This window comes from Bos indicus x Bos taurus, chromosome 25 (assembly GCF_003369695.1).
Source record: "Bos indicus x Bos taurus breed Angus x Brahman F1 hybrid chromosome 25, Bos_hybrid_MaternalHap_v2.0, whole genome shotgun sequence".
NCBI classification, from domain to species: Eukaryota; Metazoa; Chordata; class Mammalia; order Artiodactyla; family Bovidae; genus Bos; species Bos indicus x Bos taurus.
The window spans coordinates 12,373,983-12,396,463 of NC_040100.1; the positions used below are offsets into that span (position 1 = coordinate 12,373,983).

Consider the following 22,481-nt stretch of genomic DNA (forward strand, 5'->3'; position numbering starts at 1 on the left):
CTACAAATTGCAGGATTATTTTGCAGATAGAAAACTGACATTCCTTCACAAGTGGATGAGTGTCTGCCTTACTGCAACCTTGCCAACGTTGTATATCAGCAGTTACATTTTTCTTTTTGTTTGATCAATGAAAAAGAAATATATCTCTTTTTACTCCGTGTTTCTTTGATTACCAGCGAAGCTGAACATTTTTTCGCCCATATGTTTATTAGCCATTTATAGTTCCTCTCCCATGAATTGACCTCTCTGCTTTTGAAAGTAAGGATGAGTCTCCAAGGGCTAGCCAGAGAAAAGATGCTCCAGTGATCATTACCGCAGAGCCCTGGGGCCAGGAGTTGCAGGAGAGAGAATTAGGAGCCTCCTGAGACTGCCAGGCGACTATCAAGTAGGCTTCTTCCCAAACCAGAGCCAGTCTTTTTCTACACACCCAGCGTGCAATCAGTATTTGTTCTCTACCATTTTATTTGTTCTGTTAAGAAATATTTTGGATTTTTTGAGAGGGGCTCTTCACATTCCACTCAAGTCAGTGCTTGTAATTCTTCCTGGGGAGACGACCAGTATTGCCTTCTCAGTTTGGGTTTTTGCTCTGAGAGTCCCATCAGTTCACAGTGCACTGCTGTAGATCTTGCCTGAGTCTTTTACGATCCCTGCCAACCAGCCAGGAGCTGTGACTGCTCTGTAAGCTTCCTAGATTTAAATCTGTTGCTCGCGTTTTCCTCGTGGTGTTACAGAGCAGCAGAGCCCATCCATACTGATGTCTTAATATCATTCTCTCTCCTTGGATTTATAGGGTAGAATAAACCCTCTGCCATAGAAGTGCTTATTGATTACTGAAGTACATAATAAAGCCTAAGAATAAAGTAAGACCAAGTAATCGGTCCTATTCCTGGTGGATGACAGTAAAACCCTGGGCAAGGCAATCTCCGAGGACTGCCTTCTGCATGGAGCTAGAAGGTCCCCTTTTAATTAGGCATCCACATAGTAAGCATGAATGATAGAAACCAGAGAAAAAGAGTTCATTCAGTACTACATGACTCCATTTATATAAAACTCTAGAAAATGTACAAACTCATCTATAGTGATGGAAAGCAGATCAGTGGTTGCAGGGAGAAGTGAAGGTGGTACCCGCAGGGAAAAGATGGAGGGATTAGCAACGTAGCACAAGAAAACCTTTGAGGGTAGTGGATGTGTTCACTCTTCTGATTGCAGTGCTGGTTTCATGGGTGTATCATGTGTATATCCAGTAGTACATTTGACATATGGGCAGTTTATTCATGTCAATTATATGTCAGTAAAGCCACTCAAAAATAATAAGCAGTACAAAGAGGTAATCCTTAGCTCACTCTGTATTGGAAATTTTTTTTCTCAAGAAGCTCTATTTTGAGGAATATTTAGGAGGATCTAATGAGATTAAATTTTGCCTTCACTCTTGAATAAATGGACCTTTCAGAAGATTGAATGGGATCAATCCAACATGAAATAGTAAGGCATTCCAAAGTCAAGATAGCCCTCTCTTCATCTCTGCTGTCCTTTCTTACATTTGAACCTTAAAGGTGGCTTTCTATATAATTTTTCTGTAAGACAAAACAGGCCGAGCCCTTTATGAAAGTGTTGGATCTCTTCTCCCCCTCAGCCCCCCTAATCCTTCTGTCATTATATTTCCCCCACCAGGAGGAGAGATCCTACAATGAAGAAAAAAGACAATTCCAAAATGTTGGCCGTCTAAAAGGGGACAGACATTTTCAACACAAAGAGATGTTTGTTTTCCTTGCATTTTAACTCTTAATTTTTGACACAGTGGGGAACTCCAGCGTGGCTGCCATTTAAAATGTGATTGCCTCTGTCACAGGGGTGTTGTGACTGAAGGCCAGGAAGCAAAGCAAAGCAAGCCCAGAAATAGCGCCTACTGCTAAGGTGCTGGTCCATTTCCCTGCATCCAAATGTTTCTTTTCTCTGGCCTGACGAGGAGTCACTCAGGGAGACTGAAGCTGGAATTTGTACAACCTCTTTTCAGTCCCCCCTGATTTTAATCAGAAATACACAATTATTCTTTTCCTCCAAAGAGAGAAACTCAATCCCCGTTTTAAATTCAATTATTGTAATTGCAGCATTCAGAAAAATAGCACATTCATTTTCTAATAAGAGATTGTGGATACCAAATTACTGCATATAGTATGTCAAAACAGGAAACTTGAGACTGGCAGGCCAGTGGGTGTTTTTATCTTGGCAATTTGTATTTTCTTGCAGACAATTTATAGTAATCCTAGCCTTCCTTGTTTATGATATAGAAGACGGAGTTTTCAAGCCATCCTAAAATAAAGACTGTTGTTACATATAATTTAATTTAAAATCCTAGTTATGAAAACGATGAATTCTAAGAGGAGCAAACATTAAGTACCTCATGAAGAGAAGGAAAGGAATCAGGGTTTAGTTCTGTGATACAGCAGTTCAACATGTCTTCAGATCCCCTTGAACTACCTCCTGACATTTGTAAATCAGTTTCCCTCAAGCCATATTTCTATTCCTTTCACCATCTTGCAATTTAAAAACAAAACAGAAAATCTGATCGGTGGGAAGTTGATAATGCAGCTGTTACGTTTTAGCAATATGAGAGCACCCTGCTCCCTTTTCCTGTTCAAGTCCAGTTGCTTTCCGTTGGCTTGACATGAGTCCAAATTAAGAAGAAATACTTTAGGATTTCAAGTTTCCTCATTTCCTTAAAAGAATAACCTTAACATTGGATTCTTACAAGTGTATGGTGTTATTTTTTTTAGGATTTACTTTTATCTCGGAATTATACTGATGTTCTTTCTGATAGATGCATTCAGATGGCCACCACCTTCAAACACGTTAGCATCCATTCCATCAACTGCTGTTCAATCATTGGTCTCCTTAATTAAACACTTTCTGTGACACTTTCCCTGAGATGTTTGACTCAGGTAGTTTATGAATTCATTCTTTCACACATATTTATTGAGCATGGACTGGGTGCCAGGTTTAGGAAGAGCAAGATGCAAGCAAACTCTGAGGTAGGTTTGGGGAGAGAAGTCCATGCCTGTGGAAAAGGGCACACACGTCTTTGTGTGCCAGGGCGGGTAGACCTCCTCTGCTGGACTGCTGAGTGCGCACTGAGTGACGAGCACTTTAGTTACAGTCTCTCAGTTATTCACCGTTTCTGAAGTTACCAAAGTTAATGCTTTCAAAAGTTTGGTCTCTTCCCAAGGTTACTCTGTTGGCTGATTTTTTTTTAGCTCCATCCTTAAATAGATCTTGCATATAAATAAACTCTGTGCAAAGGGCTATCCAAATAGCCCCTAATTCTAATTGGTCAAGGTCTCTGGACAAATTCCAAAATGACTGGCTTTCCTAGTTGCACTGATAATCAGTTGAGTTTTTGATATTTATTCTGTGTATCTGTCCACATATTTATTTTGCCAGTTTGAATTTGAATGAACATCTTAATGATGTCAAAGCATAAGTCATAATTTGCACAGTGCGTAATCTACAGGTACAGATTCCACATCTTAGATCTATGCATTTTACTTAGGCCCTATGCATAGGGTTAATAAAAGAATAAATGGTGCTCAGTTGTGTCCAGCTCTCTGCAGCCTGGACAGGACTGTAGCCTACCACGCTCCTTTGCCCATGAAATTCTCCAGGCAAGAATACTAGAGTGGGTTGCCATTTCCTATTCCAGGGAATCTTTCTGACCCAGGGATCGAACCTGAGTCTCCTGCATTGCTGGCAGATTCTTTGTCATCTGAGCCACCAGGGAAGCCCTTCTACATAGGGTTGCTGCTGCTGCTGCTACTTCTAAATCTCTTCAGTCGTGTCCAACTTTGTGCGAGCCCATAGACGGCAGCCCACTAGGCTCCTCTGTCCCTGGGATTCTCTAGGCAAGAATACTGGAGTGGGTTAGTACTGACTACTATTTGACTGAAGAATAAGTCCAAATTCTGTTCACCTTCAGAATTATGCAGTAAGAACCAAAAGGAATGTTTAGTAAATTGAATTCTACAGCGCCTTTCCTTGTTGGTATTTTATGCATGAAATAAAACCGTTTGTTACCGGGAAGATTCCTGTTGTTCTCTTTGAGAGGCAGCGGTGGTTTCTGCTTTTGTTTGTTTAGGTTATTGTTTCTGCTCTTGTGCAGCATAGTATCACGTCTTCAAACACCTCCCAAGCAGAAATCCTTGCAGAATATGATTTTCCCTCTGGCAATAAAATGATACAAAAATCCAGCCCAGCATTTAAATGACTATTAAGTTACCTCATTTCTGTGTGTGATACAACATATCTTTTAGGAAAGAGTTGGAAAAAACAAAACTATTACCATTTCTTTCTGGCTGCTTTCACATGCTTGAACTTATTTCATTCTCACAAAAGTCTTGTGGAGTAGGTATCGTCCCCTTTTACAGGTTAAAGAAAAAAAAAAGAGTAGGCGCCAAGATATTAGGGGCTTCCCCTTTTACAGGTTAAAGAAAAAAAAAAAAAAAGAGTAGGCGCCAAGATATTAGGGGCTTCCCCAGTGGCTCAGCAGGAAGGAACCTACCTGTAATGCAGGAGACATGGGAGACTTGGGTTCCATCCCTGGGTTGAGAAGGTGCCCTGGAGAAGGAAATGGCAACCAACTTCAGTATCCTTGCCTGGAAAATTCCGTGGACAGAGGAGCCTGGTGGGCTCCAGTCCATGGGGTCCAATGACAGGACTTAGCACAGGCATGCATGCCAAGATGTTAAGTACCTTTCCCAGGATTGCCTGGCTGCTGAATGGAGGGGTCAGAATCCGAACCGAGGTCAGCCTCAGATTTAATGAGCACGTGCTGTGAGTGGGCTCTGTGCTCGGTCCTGCTCTTAAGGGAGAGCCGTCCGGGCTAGAGTGGAGACGTGGTTGATGTGCTGCGTTCACTGCTGCTTACGGTCACCACACCCTCTTCAGTCTCAGCTTGCCTCTACTTACCCTCTGCTGAGCCGTCAGTCAGGAAGATATTTTTAAAGCAATTCCTTTGTACACTAAGTCACCTCCATATGGACGTGTTCCATTTCAAGAGCGCGTCCATAAGTCCAGTTGTTCAGAAGTCTGACAGAGTTGACCTAGGTACCCAACCCACATAATCAGCTATATAGTACTGTACTGTAATCGTTTATAATACTTTTCACACAAATAATACGTAAAAATAAAGAAAACATTGGAGCCTTCCAGTACAGTACCTTGATGAGTGCAGCAGGGCGGCACACTGGCATCCAGGGACACGCTCACATCTTCGAGAGTTCACAGCTTGAAGGCTCGCACTGCATGGTGCGTCGGAGAGCGTGAGGCGGTGTGCTGCACTTGTGGGAACACGGGCTCTAGAGGACAGAACTGGGTTCCTATACTGCCTCTTGCCCTTGGAAGGCTTAACTTCTCATCTTGAAAATTAGGGGTCATCATACTTCCCTCCCAGGGCTGTTGTCAGGACATTCATTTTAAATGACTGATAGCTGTTGGTTTTCATTTTAGGGGAAAATGCTTTTGCGATCATCCTAGGGAGAATCCCTACCCAGAAAGAGCCATGCTGCAGAGAATTGTGAAGTGTACTTCATGAACCAGGCTTTTCTGGAAAAGACAGCTTGGAGCTGCTCTGCTGTTGTGGGTCCTCCTCTTTTTCCTTTTTTTGGCCAGAGGTGGACATTGTCCCTTTGACAGGGAATGGAAGGTGCGCTTAGCGTGGAAAGCAGGAACTACGTTCAGTGCTTCACAACCTTAGGGGCTGGAGGGAAGAATGGTTTGCAGCAGCTTCATTATCTAGGGAAAAAGAACTCGGAGTTATGAACTCTTTAAGAAAGATGCTTTTACTTGGAGTGTTGGAGAAAATAGAACAATTACCTATTGAAGGCAAAGTGTATGAAAAACACCTCTGTTCCTTTTCCTCTGATCATCTAATCTCTTCAGATTCATTCTGCCTTCCTGAAGGTGATTCAAGCCACGCTTGTCCTTGTGGAGTGGCTCCCCACGCCTCCCCATGGCTGGGGCACATGGTGATCGCCTGAAGTTCCCAGAGAAAGACAGACATTGCCTCCTGCTCGAGGGAGCTTCCTCTAAGGGCTGGCGCTCCACAGGAAGCGTCGGATCTGTGGAATGTGTAGAAGGAGGGAGGGAGGGAACCCACGAATCATCAAAGCACTGACGAGCATTTTTCAGGATCTTTAAAACTGCACTGGGCTCTCTGATGAATCTGGGGACACCAGACTACCCTCTGAGGAACTCGCCATCTGCTGGGAGCAAGACTTATGTATGTGACATCCGGGGAGAATTGTATTTTATCTAAACTAGAACCAGTCAGATTCCTAGCACCTGGCACACATACTCTTAAAAAGATTTTTTAAATGGAAACCTCAATCTTTGTTGCATAATAAATGACCAAATGCTCTTTAACACCTCTTGAGTGCTTTCTGTGTGTCAGGCACGGTTCTAATCCCTTTTATGTTCTCTACATATATATTGGGGCTTCCCAGGTGACTCAGGGATAAAGAATGCGCCTGCCCGCGCAGGAGATGTGGGTTCATGCCCTCAGTCGAGAAGATCACTTGCAAAAGGAAATGGCAAGCCATTCCAGTATTTTTGCCTAGGAAATTCCATGGACAGAGAAACCTGGAAGGCTACAGTCCATGGGGTCGCAAAGAGTCAGACATGGTTTAGCTACTGAACATGCACACATGCATATATATATATATATTGGTTGGCCAGAAAGTTCCTTTGGGTTTTTCCATCTGAGCCTATGGAAAATCCCAAACAAACTTTCTGGCCAACCCAATATTTATTATATATATGTGCTAGTCAATCCTAAAGGAAATCAGTCCTGAATGTTCATTGAAAGGACTGATGCTGAAGCTGAAACCCCCAATACTTTGACCACCTGATGGGAAGAACTGGCTCATTGGAAAAGACCCTGATGGTAGGAAAGATTGAAGGTGGGAGGTGAAGGGGACGACAGAGGATAAGATGGTTGGATGGCATCACTGACTCGATGGACATGAGTTTGAGTAAGCTCCCGGAGTTGGTAATGGACAGGGAAGCCTGGCATGCAGCAATTCATGGAGTTGCAAAGAGTTGGACACAACTGAGCAACTGAACTGAAGTCACTTTAATCATGTCTGACTCTGTGACCCTGTGGACTATAGCCCTACAAGCTCCTGTGTCCATGGAATTCTCCAGGCAAGAATAGTGGATTGGGTTGACTTACCTTTCTCCAGGGGATCTTCCCAACCCAGGAATCAGACCTGAGGTTCTTATGTCTCCTGCATTGGCAGGCAGGTTCTTTACCACTGGTGCCACCTAGGAAGCCATTTCATGTGTGTGTGTGTGTGTGTGTGTGTGTGTATAAAATATATTTATTAATACAATGAAAGTTCTCAACATCCTCCTGAGCTTGATACTATCAATAGCCCCATTTGATAGATGGTGGAGCTGAGGCACAGAAAGACAGGTAATTTGTCCAAGGTCCAACAGTTCACGTGCCATCTGGGTAGGATTTGAACCCAGGCCAGCTGGCTCCACAATTACAGATGAAGGAGATTAAGGTGGTCTTCAAGAGCTCGTTGGCAGATTGGTTCAGATGAAGAGCTACCAGGTTTTGTTAGCGGCTCCTCTGGCTTCCCTAAGGTTTGAGGCCCCCTGCCCCTGGTGGAGCTCGGGCCGGCACGGGCCCTGTGCAGCCCGTCCCACGGCTCCTCTGGCTCACCTAGGGTTTGAGGCCCCCTCCGCCTGGTGGAGCTCGGGCCGGCACGGGCCCTGTGCAGCCCGTCCCACGGCTCCTCTGGCTCACCTAGGGTTTGAGGCCCCCTCCACCTGGTGGAGCTCGGGCCGGCACGGGCCCTGTGCGGCCCGTCCCCTGCTGCCGCTGCCTGGCTCCCCTAAGGTTTGAGGCACCACCCCCCCGGTGGAGCTCGGGCCGGCACGGACCCTATGCAGCCTGTTCCCCACTGCCGCTGCCTGGCCCCGCCAGTCCTCTCATCTGTCGTTCCTCTTACTGAGCACATTTCTAAACGAGGAAGGTTGCTCTGCTTTAAGGACATACAAATGGCTTGCCCTCACCTGTCAAGCATGATCCTTGTATTTTACCAGGCCCATTATGAACGCAATCTTTCTGTCGAAAATTTGCATACCTCCTTTCTTGAAAAGTAATGACAGCAATTTCTTTCCCTCCGCTCACTTTCTGAGTGTCTCATTTAACGGCACCTGTGAAACCGACAGGCGCAGAGATGAGAAGTGAAAGAGAGCAGTTGATTAAATCATCATCAAGTCGGGCCTCAGAAAGTCAATTCTGCTTGCCGTCTGCAATGATATCCTTTTATCTTAAAGTAATGAGCTATGGCACTTTTGCATCGGGTAATGCGATAAGTTCTATTAGCATGTTCCATTTGCCTCACAAGCAAGGGCAAGTCATTTTAGCTAGCTCATATCACTGCAATCAAAGCAATTGGCTTCCCAGGCAGAGAAGAAAGAGAAAAGGCTCAGGGTGATTTCTATGGATCACAACACAGCGGAAAAAATAGGCTCTTGTATTATTTTAACCCATAACATACTTTTCCTTTTTCCTCATCAGCAAATTTGGGTTTTATTAGCTCACCCAGGACTCTGAAGAGAACCAAGCCATAGTTGAAGCAAACCCAGGGGGACTCAGGCCCCACCCAAAGAAACAAGCAACCAGGATCTAGAAGGAGAAAATTGCAGCCTTATGAGGCGGGAGGTTGGCTGGGGGTTGTCACAGATAGAATCCTGCCAGAGAAGATAGCGGAGAAGGTCTCCCTGGTAATAACGCAGTGGTCTTATAATAAACTCTTCCTTCACACCATCTTCAAAGTCATTTGTAATAGGTCCCCAGGCAGGTACGGATTAATGCTATTGATGACTGAGAATCAGTAAATCAATGACAAGGAGGCAAAGGATCTGTTGCTTAAGCTTAAAAGAGACGGTTTACAAATCACCCGGCCCTAGCCTGTCAGCTTTACCTTTGGACAAGAAACTCACTTTTCTCATTTTGGCAATCACCGAGGCTTGTGAGCTCTGGGGTTTAAGTACGTTTCATCTTTGGGGTTTATGTATGTTTATACCTGGCAAAATGTCACTTCCTTTCTTCTAAGGAAAAAAGAGTGCTGAACACTTCAAATATTTGTGAAATATCCATTTCTTTGCCCATTTCCAAAAACCCTACTGTATTTTAATGAGCTAAGTGGAAATTTACAACATGTAAATAGGTTTTTTTTTTTTCTCCTATACTTGGATTTCCAAGTGACTAAAAGGAAAAAAAAATATTGAAAATTCATTTATGGGCTGGAAAACTTCAGATTGGACAGCTTGATTTCTGGAAATAGATTGGCACTTCTAATCAGTGGTCATAATGAACCTGGCACACAGTAGTCACTTTTAAATTAAATTTTGAATGAAACTGTGTGATCACCTGAGAGATGCTGGAGGGAAAAGAAGTTTTCCCTTAGGCCCCTCAGATCACATGGGTTGTCTGAACTCTGGCCAGTTCAAGCTGAGAACTTGCAAAAATGCCAGGTTCGGAAAACTCGCCATATAGGAGTGAAAAAGTTACTCAGAATTCCACAAGCTTCTGAAAGTTTGCTCTCAGTTTTACCTGCTGAACAGCTGAAGATTGATACGTTATTTTGAAATGTGCACATGTGACCATCAGAAGCTGCACTCATGTTTCTTTTTTTTTCTCGTTTCATACATGATATTATACATGTTTCAATGCCATTCTCCCAAATCTCCCCACCCTCTCCCTCTCCCACAGAGTCCATAAGTCTGATCTATACATCAGTGTCTCTTTTGCTGTCTCGTACACAGGGTTATTGTTACCATCTTTCTAAATTCCATTTATATGCGTTAGTATACTGTATTGGTGTTTTTCTTTCTGACTTACTTCATATGTTTCAAACTGTCTTTGGACACACACATCTTTTGATTTGGAAGTGTTTGTCACTCAGTCATGTCTGACTGTTTGGGACCCCATGGACTGTAACCCGCCAGGCTCCTCTGTCCGTGGAATTCTCCAGGCAAGAATACTGGAGCGGGTAGCCATTCCCTTCTCCAAGGGATCTTCCTGACCCAGGGATTGAACCTGGGTCTCCTGCACTGCAGGCAGATTCTTTACCATCTGAGCCACGAGGGAAGCCCTTGATTAGGCTTTCATTTTTTTTTTTCCCCTGAGCTATTTTATTTGCTCAGACATAGTTATTGTTGAAATACAGGGGGAAAGGAACTGATGACATTTTATACTGAGAAACCCCAAACCATTTTCAGGATTAAAATACGTGTTTTATTTCTAGGGCTCCCATAGCTTTAAATTTAGCTTACAGTCAAAAGCCGGCATGAGAGCAACATAAACAATGTGAAAAATGAGAGCTTTAAGGAATGATGAAAGACCGACAACATCAGAGTTGCCACATGTGGTACAAAAGAGCTGCCCATTGTCTTTTTCATGTATGTGGAACTGGGCAGATGGGAAGATGGTGGCCGACATGTTTGTGGTCACCAAGCCACTACCTCACTTCCTCAAATAAGAAAATAAGTGCCGTGTTCTCTGCAGGTGGCTTCTTCTGAAATTGCTTTTAGGTGAGGGATGTCCTTACCGTCTTAGAAAAACCACCTGCCCCAAAGGGGAATCTCTTTGTTTTGTCGTGGGCAAAGTGAAACTGTGCTTGATGCGAGGGGCTGTCGTTTACAAGGTGGGGTTCTCCCTCATTTTCCTCTCATTTCCTTTAGGCAGAAAGAAGTATAAAATAACTTTGTTCAGTGATGGTGTTCGGCCCTGACATCTTTGGTGGCAATGATAAATGGATTTGAGACACGAAATAACTGTTCGAGCAAGGTCCATTGAGCAGAATGGAGAGCAGTGCCCTCCTCAATGTCATTGTGTGTGGTGTATTCAATGATTGCCACTTTCTGCTTAAGAATGCATTCCATCACCAGGTCCCTGGAATTCCATCTTGTTCCTTCATCCCGAGTGAGGCAGAGGTGTTGCAGACCTTGGCTTATTTCTGTTTGAGTCTTAAAACACAGATACTGAGATTCCCAAATGGTAATGAGAAATGTTTGCTTTTGAGGATGTACTGATACAATAAAATCATAATCATGTCTTGTCCAGGCCGTTTAATGGAAGATATTCTCTTCTGTGAGCTTCCCTGGGGGCTCAGTGGTAAAGAATCAGCCTGCCAATGCAGGAGACTGTGGTTCAGTCCCCAGATTGGGGAAGATCCCCGGGAGAAGGAAATGGCCACCCACTCCAGTATTCTTGCCTGGGAGATCCGTGAACAGAGGAACCTGGCAGGCTATAGTCCGTGGGGTCGCAAAAGAGTCTGACACAACTTAGCCACTAAATAATAACATCTTTTCTTCTGGGCCCCAGCTCTCTTATATGTGTGTATGCTCAGTCGTGTCTGACTCTTTGTGACCCTATGGACTGTAGCCAGCCAGGCTCCTCTGTCTATAGGATTTTCCAGGCAAGAATACTGGAGTGGGTTGCCATTTCCTTCTGCAGGGGATTTTCCTGACCCAGGGATCAAACCTGCTTCTCCTGTGTCTCCTGCATTGTAGGTGGATTCTTTACTGCTGAGCCAGTGGCCACCTCTCTTGCTTCTGCTAATAATTTTTACCCTACCTGGTGTGTTCAAGCATACGTTCCTTTGTATTAAGCAGTTAAGTTAGTCAGTGTTTTCTGTGCCTTTCTTTCTTTGGAATTACTTGTCTTTTAAATCAGCGTTTGCTTATACTGCATGAAATCAGGAATTCTGAAAATGAGTGAGATGGATTTATCACTATGATTGAGCGGCTGCTTGTGTCTCAAGGCCTGGAGGAAGATGAACGAGGCCCTTACCTTCACAGGGCCCGTGCTCTGATGGGAAGACTGTTGTGGCCAACAGTGAAAAGACAGTTTTGTAAGATATGGAGACAGAAGCAATTAATTCTGAAAAGAGTACTGGAATTCTGAGAATTCTCAATTCCAAGAAGAGTGTTGGAGGACTCAGAGGAAATTGTATTTTTAAAGGTGAATTATAAGTTTTTAGGGGGAAACTTGGAAGAACAGAATTCCAGGTAGAGGACATTGTTAAGTGCGAAGATGGGAGGACCTGAGAGTGTGATCCAGTATACCGGGGTGTGACTGGATGTGTTAGGATTATACCACTCCAAGCGTGGATGCAGACCAAAGCCAGCCTGTGAGCTCTCTGTAACTGCCTACTGTGAGATTAGTATAGCGGTTGAGAGTAAGCATTTGGGAACTTTTACAGCAATTCAGTAGAATAATTTTACATCTCTTAAATCTAATAACATATTTTTATATGTCTTTGCTTTCCTTTTCCATTTTTCTAGCAATTATTTTTTATTGTATCTTACAAAGTATTGGTCTACAATATATTGAAAATTAAAACAAAAACAAATGGTCCTTTCCACAGAAAGCCCGAGAAGCACTGAGTTGGAGGACCAGAGGGCAGTGGAAGAGCCGGGAAGCCGTGTAGCATTTTCATTGCCCTCTAGGCCATGGGAAGTGTCATGAGCAAATTGGAATTTAGGAAATCCACTCTGTTCAGTAAAGACTTGGATCAGAAACAAAAGAGACCTTGGGCCTTGGAAAGCCGTCATTAGCCTCTTGTAATGATAAAATAAAAGCCTGAAGGAAAGCGGCGACCATGGCCGTGAAGATGGAGAGGACTTAGAAAACAGAATCGATGATGCGGGGTGAGAGAGGAAGATAGATCTGCTCAAGATTGGAGTCAAGGATGATGACAAGACTCTTCACTCCGGCAGTTGAGTGATTGCGTGGTGATGTCATCACTGAGAACAGCCTGGGAGGGGGCAGGTGTGGGCTGAGCAGAAGATGGTGAGTCTGGATTTTGATGGATACTTGAGATGAGGTGTTTCTAGGGCTTCAGGAGGAGGGTGGAGCAAACGAAACATAAGTCAGCAACAGTTAATGTTAATTGTCTACTGTACTATGTCTGAGTTGTTTACATGTATCAATTCATTTTATTCTCACCTTCCTAGGAGGGAAATGCCATTATTACCCACATTTTACAGAGAAGTAAACTGAGATGCAGAGAGTTTAGATAACTTTCCCAAAGTTACACAGCTGGCAGATGGTAGGCATGGAGAGTTTTTCAGTCTCAGTATACACGTTAGCTGGAGCTGAGGGCTTCTTTAAGGACTCCCCGGGAGATCATATAGAAATGATAGACCTGCACACGCAGCTCTAGGGAGACAGTGACATGAATGAGTATGTAGAAAAGGACGGGCCCTGAGCAGATACAAGGAAAGCACAATATTGGTGGATGTGTACAGGGCAGAAATTCCAGCATGTTCAGTGGAAACAGTCCAAATTTCCAGCACTAGGGGATTTTTTTTACTAGATTATTTACAATCCATACAGTGGATTACAGTGCAGCCTTTTAAAAAAATATGATGTTACTGGCAAATTTTACCCACTACACTAAAATATCGGATATATTGGGTGAAAACAAAAGTGAAAAGTTTAAAGTAGAAAAGTGGGCTTCCTCGTGACTAAGGGCTTTCCTAGTGGCTTAGATGATAAAGAATCTGCCTGCAATGCGGAGACCTGGGTTCGATTCCTGGGTTGGGAAGATCTCTTGGAGAAGAAAATGACAACCCACTCCAGGAGTCCTGCCAGGAGAATTCCATGGACCAAGGAGCCTGTACTCATTAAAATAAAAAAGCAGAAAAACATCTATTTTTGCTTTATTGATTATGCCAAAGCCTTTGACTGTGTGGATCACAATAAACTGTGGAAAATTCTGAAGGAGATGGGAATACCAGACCACCTGACCTGCCTCTTGAGAAACCTATATGCAGGTCAGGAAGCAACAGTTAGAACTGGACATGGAACAACAGACTGGTTCCAAATAGGAAAAGGAGTACGTCAAGGCTGTATATTGTCACCCTGCTTATTTAACTTATATGCAGAGTACATCATGAGAATGCTGGACTGGAAGAAGCACAAGCTGGAATCAAGATTGCTGGGAGAAATATCAATAACCTCAGATATGCAGATGACACCGCCCTTATGGCAGAAAGTGAAGAGAAACTCAAAAGCCTCTTGATGAAAGTGAAAGTAGAGAGTGAAAAAGTTGGCTTAAAGCTCAACATTCAGGAAACGAAGATCATGGCATCTGGTCCCTTCACTTCATGGAAAATAGATGGGGAAACAGTGGAAACAGTGTCAGACTTTATTTTCGGGGGCTCCAAAATCACTGCAGATGGTGACTGCAGCCATGAAATTAAAAGACGCTTACTCCTTGGAAGGAAAGTTATGACCAACCTAGATAACATATTCAAAAGCGGAGACATTACTTTGCCAACAAAGGTCCGTCTAGTCAAGGCTATGGTTTTCCCAGTGGTCATGTATGGATGTGAGAGTTGGACTGTGAAGAAAGCTGAGTGCCGAAGAGTTGATGCTTTTGAACTGTGGTGTTGGAGAAGACTCTTGAGAGTCCCTTGGACTGCAAGGAGATCCAACCAGTCCATTCTGAAGGAGATCAGCCCTGGGATTTCTTTGGAAGGAATGATGCTAAAGCTGAAACTCCAGTACTTTGGCCACCTCATGCGAAGAGTTGACTCATTGGAAAAGACTCTGATGCTGGGAGGGATTGGGGGCAGGAGGAGAAGGGGATGACAGAGGATGAGATGGCTGGATGGCATCACTGACTCGATGGACGTGAGTCTCAGTGAACTCTGGGAGTTGGTGATGGACAGGGAGGCCTGGCGTGCTGTGATTCATGGAGTCGCAAAGAGTCGGACATGACTGAGCGACTAAACTGAACTGAACTAAAACTAAAATATTGTACATATTTGGTGAAAACAAAGCAGGTTACCAAATAGTAACCTTTGTTTTCATTTCTTAAGATCTGTGGGTAAAGGATGAAGAGAATGAAGGAAAGGCTGGAATGAATTATGTGAAGTGAAGTGAAAGTCGCTCAGTCGTGTCCTACTCTTTGCAACCCCATGGACTATACAGTCCATGGAATTCTCCAGGCCAGAATACTGGAGTGGGTAGCCTTTCCTTTCTCCAACAGATCTTCCCAACCCAGGGATCAAACCCAGGTCTCCTGCATTGCAGGCAGATTCTTTACCAGCTGAGCCACATTATACAAATGTGTTAATAGTGTTTGTCTGTGGATGGTAAACTATGGTTTCTTTTTTTTTTTAATACTTATTTCATTATGACTGTACTGAGTCTTATTTGACACATGTGAACTCTTAGTTGTGACAAGTGGGATTTAGTTCCCTGACCAGGGATCAAATCTGGGTCTCCTGCATTGGGAGTACGGAGTCTTAGTCACTGGACCACCAGGGAAGTCCCTGGTGGGTGATTTTTGAACATGTATTTTAATACATATGTATTAATTTTCAAAAAGAGAGAATAGTGGGGTGGGGATTGGTTGGTTATTTTCTGGGTTTAAGAGGTAAGACTTGTCTGGGAAAGAAAGATGGTGCCTCCAAAGGTTTGGTCTGACTTGAGGAAGAAGAGCTGAAGAGGCAGTTGGGTGTGATGGGTTGGAATGAGCACAGGTACCCAGGTTAGGAACTGGTCACTTGCTAATCCTGCATTCAAGGCATGTGGCTTAGATTTCATGCCTCCTGTTTCCGTCTCTTGTCTGTGGTGGGTCGGGGTCATGTCTTTGTCTGAAGGCTGAGTGGCCAAGAATTCTTCCCTGTCTGGCTTTTAAAATGGAGGAAAGGATTTTCAGCTGTTCACAAAGGGCTTTGAAATCCAGTCATGGCGAGTACTCTGTCACCTCGAGCTGGTTGTTAGCATGCAACCTGTTTGCTAATAAACCAATATAGGACCTTGGTGTCAAAATACTTAAAATGGTCAAATCAGCCGGGACCGCATTTCTGTATCTGACATGCCTTTTCCATTTCCCAGCCCCATGCAGAACATAAACCTGACTCAGGAGGTGGCTCCGTGTGAACTCTTATAAATTGGAGTGGGTATCTAGGGAGTGGGGAGCAGACACTTCTTCTTTTAACCTTTCAGGACCAAGAATCATTTGGCCAGAAATCCACACCGTATTGAACTTAGGGTGTGAAAGCCTTACAGTGTATTAAATGTGAATTTGAGACCATGAATTCTACCCACACCGACTCCATAAAACAGCCTCCCTTTTTCATAAAGCAGGCCCATAAACCGCTGCCAGTGAAGCAGAAAGACTCCTTAGGACTGTGGCTCGCTTTCCGTCTGGGGTTGTCAACAAACCCCCTTTATGAGTGGAATAGACCTCTTGTATGTGTCGAGCTTCTGGCTTTTTACAGAGTGTGTTAGAAGCCAGGCTAGGCAAACGTTCGGCGCTGTTTGCTGAGTGCATTTATTGCCTTTGCATAATTTATGAGCTGGAGGGGTTGACCATCATTCGTCTCTGCCAGGGGCTGGCACTCCAGGCTCCAGAGAGCGGAGCTGTAAATTGGATGGTGCGCTCCTGCTGAGCTCACGGCAAAGTCCTCGGGTCAGTATGGGAATTTAATACCAGAAATGGAACTGTTTTCTCAGCGCACCATGTGGGCCCCAGCGCAGCACAGACTGTTTTGGCAGACTCTGCGACTGGCCTTGTCGAGGGGCTGTCACTCACCCGGCATGTTGTGTGGGGAGCCTGAGCATTTTTAATCGGCTTGGCATCCGTGCTGCTTCCATAATGGATACCAGTAGGTCTCAGTTCTTCACCATATGCTTAACTCTGGAGACAAGGTGCTTCTGGGTATATCAGTAATTACTTGATGCAGAATTAAGTGGACCTTGAAATTAGAACTGGACTGTTGGAAAGCAGGAAGCTTAACACTTTGATAGGAATAACCATTCCCAGGGACACACTGCTGTTCAGGTGGGGGGAGGGGGTGTGGACAGCGGCGGTTCTTTCCCCCACCATCGTCCCTGCTCTTCTGCCCCCTGCAAGCCAGTCCTTGGGGGGTGTGGGCAGATGCTCTGCCCCCGCCTTCAGCTGCCGCTGATTACCTCACAAGGCGGGCTGTGAACATCTGGGAAGACGAGCCTGCCTGGCAAAACCCTCTTCTGTCTTCCACATCCCTCCCGAATCGTGCTCTGTCACTCTTGAAAATGTGCCGGGAACTTCGGAACCTCAAGGAAGGTTTCATTGAAGGCAGTGGAGAAACCACACAATCAGGAGAGCTATTGTCCCTCGTCGTCTGCTGTTGGAGGCCTTCGAGGTCTTCATCCCACCCATTTTCTTTCTCAGCTGGTTTGACTTATTGTAACAGAGCAGTCGCCCCTCAGGCAGAAGAAAGTCAGTTTACACAATCTGAGGTTGGGAGCTTGGCTGAGAAGGCAGTGGTTAAAGCACTGTCACCAAACCTCTGATAACCCTGTGGCATTGAGGAGCAGTGATGTTACAGGCCATGAGGTTCCCATGGGAACACCTAAATGCGTGTTGTGCAGACAGTTTACTCCCCAAACTGAGTCTTAGTAGATGTCCGCATTTGGATGGCGGTTTTGTTACTTTCGGAGAAGGCAGTGGCAACCCACTCCAGTACTCCTGCCTGGAAAATCCCATGAGCGGAGGAGCCTGGTAGGCTGCAGTCCATGGGGTCGCGAAGAGTCGGACACGACTGAGTGACTTCGCTTTCGCTTTCGCTTTGTTACTTTCAATTGAAAACTCTCTACTGGTGGTTTAAGCAATGTTAATTTACTGTTAACTTATATGAACAACAAACTCCAAAGCCTGGCTGCTCTGAAGGTGGTTCCCATGTCTCAGTTGTGTCAAGCTCTTTCTTCCCTAGTTTTTGTACTTCAGCTCTTGGCCTCATGTTTGCAAAATGGCTGCCCAGATCTGGACGTTGCATCCTCATGCAGTGATGTTCAGGGGAAAGAAGCAGTGCTTCTGCTTCTCTCCTTTTTGTGAAGAGGAAAGGGTTTTCCAGAACCTTAAGCAGGCATTTCCTCAAGTCCCATCAAAACTGGGTCTTACATCTACCCTTAGCTGCAAGGGAAGTTGGGAAATGGAGACTATCTGACTTTTTCGGTCTTGAAATGTCAGGAGCTGGTACAGACGTGGGAGAAGGGAGACTGCGAATGGCTATGGGTGTGTAGCCAGCAGCGGCTGCTCTATAAGCAAATTTATTTCCCGTTTCTGGTCGTAGCTGCATCAACTGCCTTATCCAGGAGGCCACTCTAAAAATCCTTGGCATCATCCCAGACTTGTCCCTCTTGCTTCCACACCCACGTGTCATCTAGTCCTGTCGGTTCCACCTTCACAGTCGCTGTGCCATCTGCCTTGTGTGTTAGTTGCTCAGTTGTGTCCTTCTCTTTGCAACCCCAAGGACTGTAGCTGGCCAGGTTCCTCTGTCCCTGGGATTCTCTCCGCAGGAATACTGGAGTGGGTTGCCATTCCCTTCTCCAGGAGATCTTCCCCAACCCAGGGATCGAACCTGGGTCTCCCTTATGGCAGGTGGATTCTTTACCGTCTGTGCCACCAGGGAAGCCATCTGCTCTCTGCTCTGCCCTTTCTCAACCCATGCATTGTGCTGGTCTAGACAGCATAAGGGTTGCCAGCCTGGTCTCCCCATGACCTGGTCCTTTCCTCACAGCACTCTGTCTCTCCTCCTCTCCACAGATGTGTCATCCTCACAGAGTAGGTTTATCTCTGATCATGTTACTTCTACTGTGAAACCAAAAGCTGCCTTAGGACCAGGCCGTGTCTTGACTGAATATCTGACCCGCTTAGCAGTGCTTATCAAGGTCCGTTGAGTGAATGAATAGACGTATTGACATGCTGAGTATTTACTCTCACAAAACACATCCTCTTCTTACTAATCTAGTATCGGATAACAGAACTTTATTCTTGGTTTTGGAGTAAGAATGTGTTCTTTTTTTCCCTTTACTTCTAATGAGGAACCCAAAGCTTTGGATTAACTGTCATTCTCTGGTCTTCTGAAACTGTGCTCAATGGTTGGAATCTGTTAGATAACCATGTGAGTTTCCTGAACTACAGCTTTTTTTTTTTTTGTTTGGCCCATATTGTTGATTTGTTACCTTGACCTCTTGTCTTTGGCATGTTTTTAATAGAGAATATTCCCTGTTTTCTCTGGCTGATCACACATGATGAGCCTTGCCTGTCATGTTCTGCTTCCTTCAAAGTCCACATGAGAGAGTGCAGTGCCCAGAGGTTCGCCTCTTTTCCTCTAGAAGAGCAACAGGAGAGAGAGCGCCATTCACATTAGCTAAGGGAAAGATGTCTCCGTTAAGAAATTTATTTTGCTTTGACTCCCATTGAATGATCTCAATTTACCTTAGTCTCGGGGCTGGATTGGCTCCTCTGTGGGCATCCCCTCTGCCGTGAGGTGAGGGGTGCTCGCTGGTGTGACCAGCTGACCGCAAGATGAGCCACGGAGCACGGGCATGGGATGAATTCAGTAGAAGGACTTCTCGCACTTTGCTTTGGTTTCTCTTCACAGCACTTGAACTGAAGGCCTTTTCCAGCCCAGACACACTGTTTCCTACTTCCTTTACTTGCCTTGCTTTTTTTTTTCTGTAGCAATAGCAAAAACATAACTCAATTTTTGCACTAATGCTCATTCTCTTGTCTTCCTTTTCAGTGTGACAGCGACAGTGACCAGGAAGAGAAGGTAGGCCCCTCTAATCCCCCCACTGTGGGCACAGCAGGCAGCATCGTGAACATCGGGGTCTCCCTCACACACTGGGAGGTGGGGTGCCAGCTTCATGCTGACAGCACGTCTCTTCTGCAAAGACGGGCTGTAGTCACACACAGTGGCATTTCCTATGATGAGAAAGAAATCTTTCATTTGTGAGGCCCACTTTCAAAAAATACGCCCTTGAATGAAGCGTATATATGACACTACGTTTTTCACTTTATAGAAGATTTTAAAAGAGGAAATTGTTTATTTTAATAGCCATCTGATTTTTCTGGTTTTATCCTTGATTGGAACATTAAACCTGCTAATATGCATTTGTTATGTCGTTCCTACATTTCTGTTACTGACCCATATGCTTCTTCCTGCTTTTCTGTACATATTGGCCTTCTTGATAGAAATGTTAATGGTTTACTCCTATGAGTTTTGGTTTACGTTAATGGTTTATTCCTGTTCCTCATGGGGGTGGGGGGAGAGGTGGGCCAGGGCTATCAGGTAGGAACCGCCCTCTTCTGATCCAGGGGGATGGTCAGGTGGGAGGGTGCTTCTTCCAGCAGGTACACGCTCTGTTCCGAGGCTGATGGCCACCAGCCTCTATGTAGCCAGTTCCACGCGGACCAAGACAAGGAGCTCGGTTTGGGGGCTTCCAGAAGATCGGATCACAACCTGGTAAAGTGTACATTCTGCGGCCCGAGCCAAAGGGATTGTCTGTCTGTTTCGTTTCTCTTTCTAGCTGTGCCAGCCCTCTGACCAAACTTCTTTCCAATGTCATTGCCGCTCTATGCATTTCGAAAATAGTTAACCTGAATATCATGGTTTCTATATTGCTTGGCACCAAAAGGAATGTACCCATCCTCCCCTCATCCCCAGTTTCTGGGTCTGTCCTGCCCAGCTGGCTTTCCTGAGCTCTTCTCCCCGACTCTCACCTCCGACGAGCTGGCAGGTTTTACTCAGAATCCTGTGGTTAATATTTAGTGGGATCTTTCCATGGAGCCCAGCATTTTCCCCCTCCTTCTCTGCTGCCAGCCTCCAAGAGAGATCTAAAGGCCCTTGTTCTGTGCTGTCGTTAATTTGAATTCAGCATATGCAGCCCGTTATAAAATGCGAGACATCATCATTTGAGCAGGTCAAGCATATTCAGATGAAGACAAATGGTGCTTATTTGATTTCCTTAAAATCAGGAAATGAAAAAAGTGCTCTCTGGAGAAATCATGTTCTGCCTGACTTGGATGATAGACCAGTGCGTGTCCCCCAGATAAGAACAGGCTCTCGCCTTGAGGTTTTTATCTCTGAAGGACGGCTAGGACTGTCAGCTTGCTGACATGTGCATTATCCATGTCATTTTAAACAAAGTGACCTATGGAAGGGTGCGCCGTGCTGTGACATGGTAATGGGCTGTTGGATGACAGTGGAAGTGCGCACTGGAAAGGGGGCTGTGGGTTAGTCTTTTGTTTAGCTGACAAGTAGGCGCTTCCTTCCTCCAGCCCCTGGGGAGTCCTAACTCCTTGGAAGTCATTCCCCCACCGTGTCTCTGGCAGCCAGTGTGCAGTGGGTGCCTGAGGCATGTGGGCAACAGTGGGTGTTTGGTGATCAAGTAAGCCCGCTGGCCCCCAAGCCATCCTGGCCACATCCTATCCACAGGCCAGTCTCGTTCTATCAGGCCTGGGGACCCAGGGAGAGTCTGGCACTTCTGGCTGCCCCAGGAGATCTTTGCCAGGTGACAGTAGATCTCACTTTCCAAGTGAGTGGCCCTTTCCAAGGGGACGAGGCTTCCTTGGGGTGGCACTGCCAAGCACACGTTCCTGCTTTATAAGGCAGAGTGAATTCAGGAAGTGTCCCAGTCTCCAGCAGTGGCAGAAGGTGGCAAGGCATCAGTTTTGTGTTCCATGAAGGTGTCTTGATGAACAGTCTCAACCTTGACTGTGCTTCTGAATCCCCCTGGAACTGCATTAGTCCCAGACGCCCGGGCGTGTCTCAGGCAGGTACCTCAGACTCTGCTGGTAGCTAGCACCCCTTGTCTACAAGATCACTAACTATTACTGTTGAGAATTATCAGCGCTGCCTGCAGTTTCCAGAGGCATCTGGGGGCCCAGGTGTTTCCTGCATCCTGGGAGCACCCCAGCTACTGGTTTGCTGTGTCCCTGAGTCTCTGCCGCTCAGGGGTCCATCTCCGAGTGTGGGAAGCAGCGAAGTGTCAGCCCAGGGAATGGGTGAGAAGGTGTAACCAGCGCCCATGGCTCTTGAGTTTGGTGTGATTTCGGGACAATGAAGGGGAGAATAGGAGATGTCCATGGGCAAGTCCACGGGAGGGGTGACGGTGGGCACAGAGGGCCGTTGGGAGTGGTCAGTCGTTTGGAAAGGGCGGAATTCCTGCCTTGCCTCCCCAGCCACTTTCCCTGTGTACGACAGTGGCCCCACAGGTCCTCATCTCCTTCCCCAGGGGCTCCTCCATTCCCAGCCTCTCCCCTGTCTCTCCCAGCCTTGTCGCCCGGCATTCCTCCAGGGGGCCCGGCAGGAGCCATCGAGACTGTAATTGCCGTCGTGCCTGCTTGGCCCCGTTGTAGTTAAGACTGTCAAGGCTTCCCCTTTTGCACTGAGACTGTCTGGTGTTTATCACTGACTTTAACACCATCCTCCCAGGCTTCTGCTCTGCACCAGGGTCTGGGCCCCTGTCAGCCTCCGCCTTGCCAGAGCCTCTTGCTGCCCGCTCGGAGCCCCAGAGCTCACAGGGGCTGCCTCCTGTGCTCTTCAGAGGACTCGCATTTGAATCTGAATTGCTAACGGCGGCAGAGATGCCACTCAGTGTCCTGGGATCCTTTCAGCAG

General features: G+C 45.7%; 1 protein-coding gene across 1 annotated transcript in view; it reads left to right on the forward strand.

Annotated features, from left to right (window-relative positions):
• Positions 1-22,481, forward strand: part of AUTS2 (AUTS2, activator of transcription and developmental regulator) — a 1,215,803-nt gene that overhangs the window by 832,069 nt on the left and 361,253 nt on the right. Inside the window, exon 5 of the mRNA XM_027527575.1 lies at positions 19,603-19,632. Within this exon, the coding sequence (XP_027383376.1) occupies positions 19,603-19,632 (30 nt within the window). The remainder of the gene's footprint in view (positions 1-19,602; positions 19,633-22,481) is intronic.